This window comes from Caretta caretta, chromosome 7 (assembly GCF_965140235.1).
Source record: "Caretta caretta isolate rCarCar2 chromosome 7, rCarCar1.hap1, whole genome shotgun sequence".
NCBI lineage: Eukaryota > Metazoa > Chordata > Testudines > Cheloniidae > Caretta > Caretta caretta.
The window spans coordinates 62,712,980-62,728,877 of record NC_134212.1 but is presented as its reverse complement, the minus strand read 5'-3'; the positions used below and the strand labels follow the sequence as shown (position 1 = coordinate 62,728,877).

At 40.0% G+C, this 15,898-nt stretch overlaps 1 protein-coding gene across 7 annotated transcripts in view; it reads right to left on the bottom strand.

Annotated features, from left to right (window-relative positions):
- The window catches only part of KAT6B (lysine acetyltransferase 6B), a 195,254-nt gene that overhangs the window by 69,099 nt on the left and 110,257 nt on the right, over positions 1-15,898 (bottom strand). For all 7 annotated transcript variants that reach the window (XM_075130757.1, XM_048857086.2, XM_075130758.1 and 4 more), the window contains exons 3-5: positions 9,492-9,600; positions 2,567-2,682; positions 2,225-2,306 (exon numbers count right to left, since the gene is read on the bottom strand). In XM_075130757.1, the coding sequence (XP_074986858.1) occupies positions 2,225-2,306; positions 2,567-2,682; positions 9,492-9,600 (307 nt within the window). The remainder of the gene's footprint in view (positions 1-2,224; positions 2,307-2,566; positions 2,683-9,491; positions 9,601-15,898) is intronic.

Below are 15,898 nucleotides of genomic sequence, written 5' to 3'. Positions count from 1 at the left end.
TCCATGATGTAAGATGAACAGTATTTTAACCCTGTCAGGGGGACTGCTATGTTTTAACAAGATCCCCCAACTCATTATATTTTACAGTGTAGATAGATCAGCCTGCTAAATCAACACTCAGGCTGGCTATTGCTCTTGAAACCATTTTCAAAAAGCTGTGATCAAAATAGCTGTAATATGGCTGTATGTCTATGCTCCACATTATTAAACCAACTTAAAAGTGTATTTGAAAGCCACAGAAATTTGCAACAGGCTTAAGATACTGCATGATTGTCGCGGGGGCAGAGTGGGGGGTTGTTCACAATGGTAACTGAAACTGTGATAGCTACAATTGTATCTATCTGTGAAAATCACACAAGACGACAATGTTTTACAAACATTGTTTTAACTAGTAGGGTTCTGCTGTCAGCATGGACAAAATTTAATGTCCTGCTGACTCAACGAGGAGTCCTTGTGGCACCTTAGAGACTAACAAATTTATTTGAGCATATGCTTTCATGGGCTAAAACCCACTTCATCAGATGTATGGAGTGAAAAATGCAGTAGGTAGGTATACGTATTACAGAACATGAAAAGATGGGAGTTGTCTTACCAAGTGGGGGGTCAGTGCTAACTAGGCCAATTCAAACAGGGTGGATGTACCCTATTCCCAACAGTTGATACGAAGGGGTGAATATCAGAGGGAAAATTACTTTTTGTAGTGCTAATGAGGGTGCATGTGGCCCATTCCCAACAGTTGACAAGAAGGTATGAGTATCAACAGAAGAAAAATTACTTTTTGTAGTGACCCAGCCACTCCCAGTCTTTATTCAGACCTAATTTTTCAGGCCTAATTTGATGGTATCAAGTTTTCAAATTAATTCCAGTTCTACAATTTCTTGTTGAAGTCTGTTTTTGAAATTTTTTTGTTGAAGAATGGCCACTGATTCCCACCAGTCCCACTTCCTTCTCTTAAAGTATTTTGCTCTTTTCAGAACATGTGTGTTCAGTTGGAGCTTCCAGGTTCTAGATATGCTCCGTATACTTTATACTGGCTGCAGTGCTGAAAATTCCCCACTCCTCATTTCCTATGGGCCCTTTAGACCTTTTCCGTACAGTTCTATTCCAAGATCCTGAAATAGTTCTTGAAAGCCATTTCAGGTAACATGGTTTTGCCAGATGATGCAAGCACTAGTAGATGGAGAAAAACTTAGTTGTTGACAACTGGTCAAGCCTAGGTAGGGGATTCAGCTTAGAAACAATTAACAGTAGCAGGATTTTCCTAACCACTGTCCCAAAAATTTTCTGGAGGAGGCTAAACCATGTCACTGACAGTGGCAGCAGCATGGTTTCTTTTATCATTGTTTGGTAAGGCAAATTGTTTTAGAACCTTGTCAACAGTAATTATGTTTAAAGAAGGTTGTATAGTAGTGGATGCTTTTGTTCCCAGTGTAGGTGGGGCCAAACTTTATAACACTGATAAATATATAATTTTGCCATGTTCACATCTATTTTCAGCATTCTCCAAACTCCCCTCCAAAATGTTAACCAGCTTATACATTTTAGAAAATATAAGGAGGCTCTACAAACCCATCTACATCAATGGCTCTTGAAAAAAAAAGGCCAGATCATATCTAGCTGTAATTTAAAAGATTTGGTGACTCAGCTATGCTAACAACAACCTAACCTTACTTGGCCAATGTTAAAGATGGGCAAATGAATACAAAAATATTGATTATTTAAGAAAAAGGGTGCTACAAAAATTTTGTATCTGGAGCAATTTTTATAATGAAATATAAGAAAAACCAGTGATCAGCAGTGATACAACAAAATGAGATATGACATATGGTACATATAATCCTAGATGGAGAAAGAGATCCTTTGAGAGAAGAGAGGAACTCTGACCACATGACTGTCAAATGGCTTTTTACAATGATATCCTCTGGAAGACACAAAGGAGGCTCTCTCCATGTGCCCTGATATGTCCTAGTGTGTATATCCCATATGCTGTCAGCTATGGCCTTCCCCAACAGCTTCACTCCGAATAATTAGTTCAGTGACTCAACTCATATTATAAAATTAATCAATAGCAATGTCTTTCACTTTGCAGGAAGGAATCTTAGGAGCAGTCAAGCTCAAGAGGCTTTGCTTTTCATGTTCAGGACCACACCACTAAGCAATCTATAAATGCTGAAAGTCTAACTTGGCACTTGAACTTCCGGTCTAATTAATACAAGAATATCACCTTTAGGCATTCGGGAAAGTGGTGGGTCACAGCATTCCATGTGGAACCCTCTATCACAAGAATCGCAGAAGAGCATGTTATCCTGAAATTGAAAAAAAGGCTTAATACAAAGTTACTAGAGATTCTGCATCAATACTTTTTGTATTTTTAAACCTGACAGTAAAAGAAAAAAAGAAACTGAAAACAGTGATTATAGAGCTTATTACATTATATAGAGGCTTATATTTTTACTCTTTTTAAAGTAGCCTGAAATTGTAAAGTTGAAGGGACTAGCCCACAGAATATGAGTGAATATGCAAACACGAACTCAAAAGACACTGTGCTATTAAAATATTAACTTACTGCATTTTTGCCTTGGATTCTACATGCACTGCATGTCTTGCATTCGATACACTGCCATCTTAAGGCCTTTACGTTTGTTGTTAACTCAGGACAAAATTTCAAACATGATGGATGCCCTGCAAAATAGAGTATTTAAAATGTGTTGAGGTTTAATAGAGCTCCAACTCCTGTGTCCTACAACAGCTATGACACCACTGCATTTTCCATCACTGGAACGCTGCCAATGTCAACCATTCTCAGAACTTTATATTATTCAACTTATTTTTCCTCTTCTGAAGAGGATATGAAATAGCTGCTCAGAATGCTTTAGTGTGGGGAGAGCTGGAAAGTGCTCATTTACAGTAATCATAATGTGTCAATAAGTCTATAAGCACCTGAAACTGAATGATGTCTTGTCCAGGCTGTCTCCACAGCATATTAAACTATCACTCACTCTGAAAAAGATTCTTTTCATACACTTGAATTAATCCTTTTCATAGTAGCCACAGTGAACCATAACTTATTAAAGAGTTTAATATAATAGCATCAATATATTTCTAAATTTTAGAACTAGATTACAGTATTTTTAAAGTATGCACAAAGGAAAATCTAATAAAATATATTCAATTAACTATACAAATATATTCCTTTCATTTTAGTTATATTACTACTTACACTGTCCTACAACACACACATTTTATGGCAACAGTAAAATAAAAAATGTAACAAGATATTTATAAGTAAAAAACTTCTTAAAAAAAATCTTTGGCTTCAACCAGAAATAAGGTGTATCTGACCCCTGACCTCCTATGAAATGGACCCCCCTCTTTCATGAGAGTGAAATTTGGTGAGGAGACACAGTTCTCATGGTTAAGATAGTCAATTCCTCCTTCAAAGAATGCAAATTATCAGGAACCTTAGCAAATGCAATGGTATGTTTCTTCAGGATCAGTTGAACAATTATTGCCAATGACATCACTAGTAATCACCCTTAATTCTGACAAGGCAGACGTTATATTGATAGGAAAGGGCAAATCTTTAAAGGAAGAAGAATTTGCCAATTCTGTACCCACATTGATGATCAAGGCCATCAGACTACAAATTGTCAGGATGGAAGAAGCTTTGGAGCCATACTAACTCATCACTATTTTTAGACAGGTGCATTGTCATAGCCACAAGGAATGCTCTCGTACATATCTATCAGTGCACTCTCAGAGGAGAGCCTAGCCATGTGATCCAAACTCTCTCCTCCTCCAAGTTAAACTGCTGTAAATCTATTTACTGGAGGATGAACTAAACCAGGAGTCTCAAACTCGCGGCCCACGGACCATCTGCAGCCCGCAAACCTCCCCAAAGTGGCCTGCAGGGCTCCAGCAGTTTTGGGGCTGGGTCTCTCCCTTGGCCCCACCTGCTGCCCCTGGGCACTCCCCTCCCCCCGGGTGATTTAAAATGGCCCAGGACCCTGGTAGCACAGAGGAGCTGAGTGGCACCTGCCTGTTCACTTCACGTGTCTGCCGGCCCCTCCCTGGGGCCCCGGGGCGGCGCTGTGCCTCTGCGTGCTGCCCCTGCCCCGAGCTCCCCTGCAGCCAATGGGAAGCTGTGGGGGCGGTGCCTGGGGGCAGCAGCACGCGGAGGCCCCCCGGCCTGCCCCGCCTTAGAGCCCCAGGTAAGCTTTGCACCTCCTGACCTGCTTCCAGAGCCTGCATCCCCTTCCCACATACCCCCTCCTGGCCCCAAACTCTCTCCCAGAGCCTGCACCCTCCCCACACTCCCAGCCCCCAAACTCCCTCCCAGAGACTGAAACCCCACCGCCTCCCCCAGCCCCTGCCCCAGTCCAGAGCCTGAACCCAGCACTCAAACTCCATCCCAGAGCCTGCACCCCAATCCCCTACCCCAGACCACCGAGCCCAAATTCCCTCCCAGAACCTTAGGCAGGTGGGGGGGGGGGCGGAGTTTTTGGGGGTGGGTTCTGGGTGGCATGAGTGACATTATTGGCCTGCTGGGACGACTGGAGGACTGGTACTGGCCCTAAGGTAAACTGAGTTTGAGACCCCTGAGCTAAACCATCACAAAAAAGCTAGATGGGATAAAGCATAAAAGAATTTCCTATCTTTGTCCTACCTCTAAAACCTGTCAACAGGCAGGGACATGACTACCTCAGGGAAGACCTCACCCCTCCATAATCCTTCAAGCAGCTTTGCTCCAAAGTAGCAATGCAGTGGGAGAAACCCAGTTTCAGACTATCAGGTGCTGGAGTAGAAGATTCATTAGGCAGAAGTTTTTATTTTAGTTGAGAGCAGATTTTCAAATTCTAATTTAGGCTCTGCCTCTATCATCTATGGCAACTGTCTCAACCTATCTGCCTCAGTTTCCTCATCTGTAAATTTGACAGACTTATGTTTATCATTGAGTGATTTTGTGACAAATCAGTTATCGTTTTTAAAGAACTATGAAAATAAGCATTATGCAACAGACAAGCAATTATTATCCTGCTAATCCAGAAATGCTAATATCCTGGGTTTCCAAGATTTTGTGGTCTTCTATTTCCACCATTCCTGTTATGCTATGCAATTCAGAAATATCACTTGCTTCCAATGGTCTTCTACGTGGAAGAGAATTATTCACAAGAGTGCCCTTATTTTTTAAGCAGAAAGGATCAGGACACCTGTTACAGTCAGGATGCAAGTAAAAATATTTTTAATAGCTGAAGGTATCTTAGTTGTTCATTCCTCCTTCCAAACCAACCACCCTCTCCCAGTATTTTGGAATAAAAAAAATGGGACATGGGTCAGTAAATGAACAGAGAGTGGGAGGCAGCCCTCCCTATCCCCTTACTTTTGGCTCCAATCCCCATTCTCTGAACTGAAGTTATCTGTCCCATGCCCTGCAAATCCCAATTCCCTTTCTCCTCTCTCTCTCTGCCCTGTCCGCTGCTGTTCTTGGTTTGTTCTTCTGTCCTCCTCCCCAAGCTCCCATGCCTCTGACTCCTTGCCCTTTGCCTTTTCAGTCTAACCTAGATTTGTATACATTAGCTAGATCCCACTCTCCCCTGCTGCCTAAATCTCCATCCATCTTCTCTTCCCCTTTTTTCTTACCTCCAACATAACTATCTCCTTCTGTCCTCTTTCCAAACATGTCCTACACTGACTGATTAAAAATGAGTCTGCACGACACTAGCTCAACTCTCCAAAGCTCTTTGGCACCTTTCACCTCTCAACTGTGCAGTGGGGAGCGAAAGCAATATCATGCTTCCTCTACACAGGTGAGAGGAAGCCAGAATGAGGATCAAAGGGCTATTAGGAAACTGCCAAAGCTGAACAATATCATCGTTACAGTGCATAGCAGCATCAGCAAAGCCAGGAGCAGGGTGACTAGATGCCCTAGTGGGCAAACTTTTTGGCCCAAGGGCCACATCTGAGAATGGAAATTGTATGGCGGACCATGAATGCTCACGAAATTGGGGGTTGGGGTGCGGGCTCCAGCTGGGGGTGCAGGCTCTGGGGTGGGGCCAGAAATGAGGAGTTCAGAGTGCGGGAGGGGGCTCCGGGCTGGGGTGCAGGTGGGGTGAGGGCTCCAGCTGGGGTGCGAGCCCTGGGGTGGGGCTGGGGATGAGGAGTTGGGGATGCAGAAGGGTGCTCTGGGCTGGGACCAAGGGGTTCAGAGAGTAGGAGAGGGATCAGGGCTGGGGCAGAGGGTTGGGGCGTGAGAGGGGTTCGGGGTGCAGGCTCTGGGCAGCGCTTACTCAAGCAGCTCCCAGAAGAGCAGCATGTCCTCCCTCCGGCTCCTACATGGAGGCGCAGCCAGGCGGCTCTGCACGCTGCCCTGTCTGCAGGTGCTTGGGGTGAAGGCAGAGTGCGAAGCCCCTTGGCTCCCCCTACACGTAGGAGCCGGAGGGGGGACATTTTGCTACTTCCGGGAGCCATGCGAAGTGGGGCAAGCCCCGGACCCTGCTCCCCAGTGGGAACTCGAGGGCCAGATTAAAACATCTGAAGGGCCAGATGCGGCCCCCAGGCCATAGTTTGCCCACCCCGCCCTAGCTAGTTCTATATGTACACTGCTGGAGAAGGCCAGCAGTGAGCAGGACAGAGCTCCCCCAGATTTCAACTCTGAATGGCCTCTTTGTATCAGTGGTGAAAGAACCCTCCTCATGATGGAGGATTACAGTCACTTCAGAGGGAGTGCACCCAGGTCCTACACGATTGGGAAATGGAGATGAAGCCTGGTTCCCAACAAACCCCAGGGCCAGTTCCCCTTTCTTTTAGGGGTCTTCTCCCTCCCAAAGTTTCCCTCTGTTCTTGCTGGAGTCAGAGAACCCCTGTATGAAATGGCACATGTGACTGAAACAAAGAATACAGGAGAGCATAGAAAAACATGCACTGATTATGGGCATTGCAGTTTAACCCCTGAATCCCAGTTCCACAGATAGACTTGCTCTGTCCAGCAACAATGCAGATTATTCCTACAGTTTCTTTTACCCCGGTACAGAGGAACCTGCTTGTAGGTGCGCTGCAATGTGCAAATCACAAGTCCAAATTACAACAAACCTCAACACAGTCAAATTTTTCTGTTTATATGGTGCTCTGAGATTGGTTTTTATTTTAAAAAATCATCAGTAACTAAACTTTAGCCATCTTGCGATCTGATTGGCAGTCTCAGCATTTCAATGTGTATATCTAATATATCTTAGAAACTAATTAAAGATAATTTAGTCTTAATGCGGCAGAGAGAATGGATCAGTGTTAATTCAAATGGAAGCTGATCCATGAAAGTCAAGGCTTCCAATTCTAATGCTCCTTAGAACTGCCAGAGATTGTTTTATATTGGAAGAATAGCCGATATTTATTACATCCTGACTAATGCAAACCATGTTTGCAAAAAAGCCACTGTAACAAACTAAGTACCAATCCAGTTCTTTTCTAAAGAATATTAGATTTGGGATTGACAGAAAGCACAGAGAATTTGGTAAGTCACAAATAAAACAGTTAAAGGAAATATCAACTTTCTAACTTTCTATTGAAATCCAGCAATTTGCTTTACTTTATGGTGTAAAAATACATTAGGATACATGCTTATGGAAGTCTATCGCAAAGGGACACAAATCAATTCAGAAATGGATAATGGCAAAACTTTATCCTGCATAAATGAAAGTTTCTCTTTTTTTAGTTATAGAAGTCCACATTCTAGTCTATGCTGTCCTGTTTTATCCAGGTACTTATATGAGCCCATCTGTGGCTCACATTACTGTGGTAATTTGAGTGCCTCACAATCTTTAATGTATTTATCCTCACAACACCCTATAAGATAGGAAAGTGCTATTATCCCCATTTTACAGATGGGAAACCAAGTCAAAGAGAGATTAAGGGCTTGCCTACACTGAAGTGCTTCAGTGTAGATATTATCTGCGTTAACGGACAGGATTCTCTTATCAGTGTAGGTAATCCATCTCCCCAAGAGGTGGTAGCTAGGTTGATGGAAGAATTCTTCCATCAACCTAGTGCTGTCCACATGGGAACTTAGGTTGTCTTAACTACAGCGCTCAGGGTGTGGTTATTCAGACTTCTGACCAATTTAATTAAACCAACCTAATTTTCTAGCGTAAACCAGGCATAAGTGACTTGCCCAAGGTCATGTAGGAAGTCTGCGGCAGAGCAAGGAACGATCCAGACAAAAAGGAAGAGTAAGAGCTAAGTATCATCTGCATACCTGTGTCTCCAATGACCAGCCAACCTCATTAATTCAATTAATGACCTCATACACATGTTAACCAAGAGGTGACAGAACAGACTGTGGGAAAAGTCCTATGGGAAAAGCCCTTTGGGAAAATGAGCAGCTATCTAAAAGTCCTTTATGGGTCTGCTCAAAAAGTACTTGCTATCAACACTAAGTTATCACTATCACAATATCGTACAAGATTAAGTTAACTCGGGCCAAAGTATTTCTAAACTCATACTCTGGATTTCACACATACAAAGCAAAGATTATGAAAATTCAGTATTTTAAGAAAGATTCTATGCTAAGAGGTTGAATGCAAATATAAATTTGCCGCAAACTTTGAAAAAAGAGTAACTGCCATGGAGCCAGCAGCACGGGAGAGTGTGGTGACCAGGACGAAGCTGTCAGGGAGCTGGTCAGAAGAGAAAGGTGGGTTACTGTACACTGGGGGGAGGGAGAGAGAGAATGAGCATCTTAAGCAACTTTTCTTAAAACCATATAACATCTGGGGAAGATTTTCAAAGGTACAAGGGACATCAACTTTCCATGCAAATTGGATGCCTAACTGTCCTTGTGCTTTTGAAAGTCTCCCTCCGGTCTGCAGGGATGCATGACTGTACAATATTTATATAATTAATGTTAAAAAAATGTTTTAATCTTCAAGCATTATCGGTCCACAAATTGTTTCCTCCCCCCCCACCCCCAGGATAAACATGGGGAAACTAGTATACTGGCACTTAGCTAATATTTCAAGTCATTTACTAAAATTACTATTTGTATTTTCATCCATATAATTTTTGTAAAACTTAATAGGATTTTATGTAAAATCGGCAGCAGTATAGATAATATCCAATTTCTTTATCCTCTACACCAGCTTCTTTTAAATACTGTAACTCAGTGCTTGCAAAAGGTATCAGACTGATAGCCTTGGAGATGATGGAAAAATTTTTGAAACATGGATGCCAGAGTTAGTTTTCTAAAATCAAAGCTTTTGCCCCAATTTTCAAAACTTGCTGCCCCCACTGACTTCAGGGGGAGCCAAAGTCATTTAGCTCCTTTGAAATTCAAGCCCAAATGAATAATTGAATTTAAGAATCTAATTTTTAGCTATCATGGTTTGAAAACTTGGCCTAAGACTATTTTGACTGTAACAGGAAATTTACATGCTGAACAATGACCAAAAAGATAGATTTACAGATGGCTCTTGTACAATTTGCAAGTAGAACCAACTTACCGCTGCTGCCACAGTCTGCACAGGAGAGCAGTTCTTCTGGTTTTTTTTCACGATTTGATTCTCTAGTCCCCAAACAAAAACTACATATTGGAATGGGATCAGCTCGTGGCTAGGGCAAAAATAAATACAAATTGTTGTTACTTCTCTTACACAAAAAGTGATATTCCAATCCTCTTTTCACAAAATCAGAAGACAATTTGCCTTCATTTTATTTTCTAAATGTTAGTTTCATGGTTTATCAGACACTTACTCTGGTATATGAAGTTAATTTTTCCTAATAGATATTATGTTGTAGTCATCTCCCTCACCTTACATTTAACACAAATATATACTTTGTGCCACAATAGTATCATTCATCATAGCAGTGTCAAACTGTTTTATAAATGTTCAGTTAGCCCCAAACAACATCCAGTTAAGGTAGTTTATCATCTTCTTTTACAGATGGGGAAAACAGTGGCATAAATGGTGAAATAACTTGCTCAGGGTTGCTTCACATCAGTTGGAAAGCCAGGAGCAACTACTCATTCTGTGCTCAGTTGTATCAATTTAGCTGGAATAAATGGGCCAAACATGTTAACATAACCCAGTCACCTTCTAACATTAAACAGTGTTAAACAAGGTCTGGGATTTGGTATACACAGATCTCACCCTGCTTAGTACCATGGCAAACACAGCACTGAAAATGTTTTTAACCTTTTATTAAACATACGGAGAAGGAAAAACAGTTAAAGCATTTCAAATGTAAAGCATTGAATGAGGCTTTCATTTTAGCAACATCCCTTGTTCCCTTTCCCATTAGCTGGAGAGAGATTTTAGAAGGAAAAACCCCTTGTTTGACAGTCTCTTCGATGGTATCTGAGATGGGAAAAGAGAAGAAGTTAGTTGAGATGGGCGGGAACTGTTGCTAAAGTCCAACCCCATTTCATCTCAGGTGGTGTTTGGGATTCAGCTGGAGCAGGTAGGGGTTGCGATGTCATCTGGATCCCTCTCTGAGGCCCTATCTAGTTAGAACATCCCTCAGGATTAGGATGAACAAGGTCCAGGGTCTCAGAAGAGGGTGGGGGTGGCAGCCATCATGGTGAAGCTTGCTCTACTAGCCTCGATCTGTTCTTTTTGTATTTACCCCCAGTCTCCTTAAAGACCCAAAAAGGGAGCGGTGGGTGGAATAGCCCATTCCATCATTATTTGTCCACCAGTTAGGCCGAATATCCAACACACCAATTTTGGTTCATTAATTTCCAATTCTACATGTTCTGTTTTTACCAAGCATGATTTCAGCAGAGTCACTGAACCATCTCAGCACTGGTAGGCCCAACTACCACAACTTCTCTCATCTACGCTTACTCCAACTTAATAAGTAAGGGGATATTAAATGAAACTGAAGATGGCAAATTCAAAATTAGTAAAAGGAAATTACTATTCCATATCAGACAACTAGATTGTGGGAACTCATTGCCAGTATATACAATTAAGGCTAAGAGCTCAGCAAAATTCAAATAAAGATTGGGCATTTGCAGGGAAAACAAGAATATCACAAGCTATAATAATAACTACTACAAAAATAAATGAGAACTTTGGAAGAGACAGAGACCCTCAAGCCTCAGGGCATAAGGTAACTCTAAATATTAGGTAGGAGGAAACTCTCTCTGAGGACACGTTACCCCATAACTGTCCACTAGAGGGGTTTCTTGCACCTTTCTCTGAAGCAGCTGGTACTGGACTCTGTTGGAGAAAGGATACTGAACTAAATGGACCACACTGATCTGATCCAGTCTCGCAATTTCTATGTCCCTATTAAATCAACATATTCTATGGCAATAAATTAGACAAACACAAACTTTAATTTAGGAAGTCTGAGTCTTTCAACAAAGCACATTTTTCTGATCAGGAATTCACTTAAGGGAGTCTCACTGTTTTTGCTCTTCTTCATTTGCTGTATGACAAGCTAACATCAACATATTAAAATACTTCAAAATAATTTGTGTAATAGATTTCAATGTGTTAAAAACAAACAATCACATCACCTAAAAAAGGCTTGCTTACTTAGGGTACTTATGGGCCTGATCCTGCAGGCACAGCCCTTTCTTCAAATGGAAGTACTCACTGTAGGAAGTACTAAATGTTTGCACAATTAGGTCCTAACAGAATTTTTAAGTGTCATGATTACTAGAAGATAACTATGAAACAGTTAAAAAATTCACATGAAAGATCTGGAATGCAGTAGAACTATAGTATTAGTTTACATAGCAAACTGAACAAATGATATTTTAAAAGTTACACAAGCTCTAAATCAACATTTTTGCATTTCCAAATTGAAAAAGAAGCAAGAGAACACTTAACCAACCACTGGCATTATATGACGTTACTATAGAAATTCCTTTTAAGAACATACAAGTCTACATTTACTTCTCCCAATGGTTCTTTACTACTCCGAGCAATACTAAGGCCCCGTACATCTGTTTATGTGTAGACTCCTGAATGCATAGAGGTAGTAGTTTTCATAGCTGTTAAAATGCTGCATTAAATAAAAATGTATTTCTCAGAACTACAGATTTGTTATTTGCTGGTATGTCCCTTTAAAATACAATTAAAAGGATTTTGATATTCACATATACACACACACACACAATCCACCCTTAGAAAAATATTTTTGATTCTATCAGGAATAATAAACTTATTGGTCTTAATCTTCCATAAATGCATTAAAAGAGACTGAAACATCATCTTATGTTGTGTCAAATATAACTGCAGACACCACATACTAATCAGTTTTATTAATGCCACAAATTGTTACAAATTATTTGCACTGCTGAAAAATCAAATCGCCACCTTGAAAGAACTAATTAGGAAAATGATCGTATTGTGTCATTTCTAATTCAATCATGTTTCTAAAACAGTGAAAATGAATTTCAATAATTTATTTTAAATTGTTGTGCGGTGACCTTCAATAGCATCATTAATCTTATTGGTGGGAGCATTCTTCATTTCAAAGTTTAAAAAACAATGCAAGAAGTGAGAGGAAAAAAAGAGCTGGGTTGATTGTTCTTGCTCAATAGTGGCCTTTTGAATTCAGTAAGCCCCTCCCTCCCACTTCAAGCACATTGCAATTTTTGTCTATGCAAATGTACTTTCTAGGAGTGTTAGGAACATTCCTCCAGTACAGAAACCTCTAAAGAATTTGCAAAAACAACTACAAATTGGTTACTGACCCTGCCATCACCTTACAAAAATGTCAGGCAATCAGTGCTATGCATTGGTGGATCCAGTTATTACCTGCAACTGCTCAAATGCAGCATCTTGGGAACACTTTTTGCCCTTTAAATAACAATTAAAAGAACAATCTGATTTAAAAAGCAATAATATTCCCTCGACAGAGGTCAGTGAAAATCCTGTCTTTGCAGTCATGGTATTCTTTCCTTCATTTGATTTAATAACGCTTTAGTCATTTCTGCCATGCTTACTGCAATAAATAATTCACAAAATGTCACATATCATTCATATAATGAAACAAATCCAGATCTACAATCCCATTTATCTTTCCCAAATGAATTTTTTTGCTGAGAGAGAGAGACATGGCTATCGGCCAGCATTCATGCTCTTCTTTGTTTTTAACTAAAGGTAACATAAAGGACAAAGGTTGTTGGTAGTTCAAGGCTAGAAAGACTGATGTCCCCATAACAAACCTAATAATAGAAAGCTTACAGATCCTATCACTTCATGCTACGTTTTCTAGAACCCGACAGCGCTGATGTTCGCCTTTAGCTATTTATATTAATGATAACTATCTCATCGCACCAGTGCATTATAAGACAGAAATAATGTCTGCTGTGCTACCTATCACTGAAAATTCAGAACACTTTAAGACTCCTTCCCAATACAATAGGAGTACTTGTGGCACCTTAGAGACTAACCAATTTATTTGAGCACAAACTTTCGTGAGCTACGGCTCACTTCATCGGATGCATCCTATTCTTTTTGCGAATACAGACTAACACGGCTGTTACTCTGAAACCTTCCCAATACACTAACTCAATTATCCAAAATTATGTGCCGAAGATTTTAAACGAAATGGCATACGAACTGGCTGTAGGAATATATTGGCTCACAGTTGTCTCAACTAGGATATGTACAAGAAATAATTTATTTTTAATGAATCAGGATATGATCCAACACAAACTAAAAATAGCTCATTAGGTACTGTACATACCTCGTACCTATACCTGTGTTTTCAAGTCATATCCATTAGTTTAACTGCCCAACCCAAGTAATTAAGTACCAGTGTCATCACCACAAAGGTTACAGGTAAAGAGAACAAAGTAATTCCACTCTGCCTCTTATATGAACAAGAATTAACGCGTAAGCTCAGATCCCACAATCTTTGTAGTTGGCAATAACTGCAGGAAGCAGAAAAGACACAGCGTGACTTTCATCTTGAACTCACAACTCACAATACTGGTATAGTTAAAGAAATCTTGTTGTGTTTTGTAAACTGAACTGATTTGATAGAAAAGATGTTGACTGAATAAATCTGGAACCTGAACATGTTTCTGATTGTAGAAGATCATCACAACTAATAATTTTGCTACCAACTTAACATTATTTTAAAAGCTCTTTTTTTTTTTTAAAGAATGCAGTTACTAGTTATGTTAAAAAACATTTCTAGTCAGATGAGAGGCTGCATGCCACCTGTCCAAACCAAGCGCCATTGTTCCTTCAATACACCGAATTCATCAAGGGCCATTTCCCCCCCCACCTATTTACTTTAAGAGCCAGTGAAAATATTGTGATATATATGATGATTTCATTTTGTTTTTAAATATAGTTACTTAATATTTCTAAGTTGTATTTTCTCTCCAAGAGATGCCAGCTTACCAGATCATGCAGAGTGATCACCACTAGTAAAATTTTCAAGGTTAAAAATTGCTTCCCCTCCCACCTCTCCCCTTGGTTTGAGAACTTGTGTGCTACTGATAACTGCAGCAAAAGCAAGTTTGAAAAGATTTCACATGCTAAAACGGGAGAAGAGGACTTCCAACACACTCTCCTGAAATATGTTAAAAAAAAAATTAGGACTCGAGGCATTTTCTACTATTTGTTAATGTGAGAGTATCATGACAGGATGTGTAATTCATTTGTATTTTAACATCTTACGAGATATCAAACTACCATTTGTGTATACACCAGACTACTGTAGTCAATCAACCTCTTGAACGTCACAAAAATACTAGAATGCTACAGCGATAGTAATTTCATTGCCATCAATAGTTCTGACACACGTCCATGGGAATGCAAGCGCCCTCCGGCTGCACACTTCATGACCTGGAGCTGCCCCCTAAGGGCAGCAAGCTGTCTCTCCTACAGTATATACCAAAGCCAAGACTGAGCTATAAAATAATAAAATATTTTATATACCCACTGAAGTAATTTATCTACAATGTTCAGCAGTTTATGTTATTTTAAATTTTAATAAAAAGAACTATTACTATTTGCAAAGAGGTACTTTTTAATTAATGTTACAAACATAGTACTAGTGTCAAAAAGGGTTCTACTTTCAATACTCACAATTTCAAAGTATGATGTTATGATGTTAGTTAAACCAGTACAAGTTGCGTTTAGACAAGCCTTAAGTACCACCATCATGGAGCTTGTCTACCCTATTCAACCTGTACTTACAGCTTTCATGAACCACAGGTATTTGTCATAAAAAATTAATGAGCTTTTCCTAGTGAGCCAAATTAACAGTTGGAGTAACTCCACTAGATTTTAATGAATTTACACTAGGACAAATTTGGCTCAAAGGGTCAAAAGAGCTTGTATTTCTTTTCATCCGTTGCTAATGATCTTATGGAATTTGCGTGTTCTTCAGACACTCTCCATGTTACTTAGACTGGGGCAGTGCGTTGGTGTTTAAAGGTCAAATGTCAAACATATGAGAGATCTTCCAGAAGTTCTAAATATCCAGTCCTGCAAACTCCTACCTCAGTGAGTAGCATCATACCTTGGTGTAATTCCACTGAATTCTATTTAGATCTTTAAATATGTGCTTTTTTAAAATACACATTTCTAAAGAAAAGTTACAAATCTTTTTGAAAAGTTAAGCTCACTATTGTTCCACAAACTCCCTTATCTCAAAACTTCACCTCTATTAGAAAAGAGTTAAGTATTTTATATATATTATATACACAGACATTATACATCTATATTTTGTGGATAGAGACAACACGTGAGTAATTTCAGGCTGAAAAGAGCTTTTACAGCAAGTTGGAGGCTGGGGTCAAAACGGTTTAAAATGGAAATTGCCATGACCTTAACTGTGGATCCCCCACCATGGTCCCATAATCTTTGTCCCTCTGCAGACTGCTAAACTCTATTTTACAACCTCATGAAAGACTTCTAAAAACATTCCA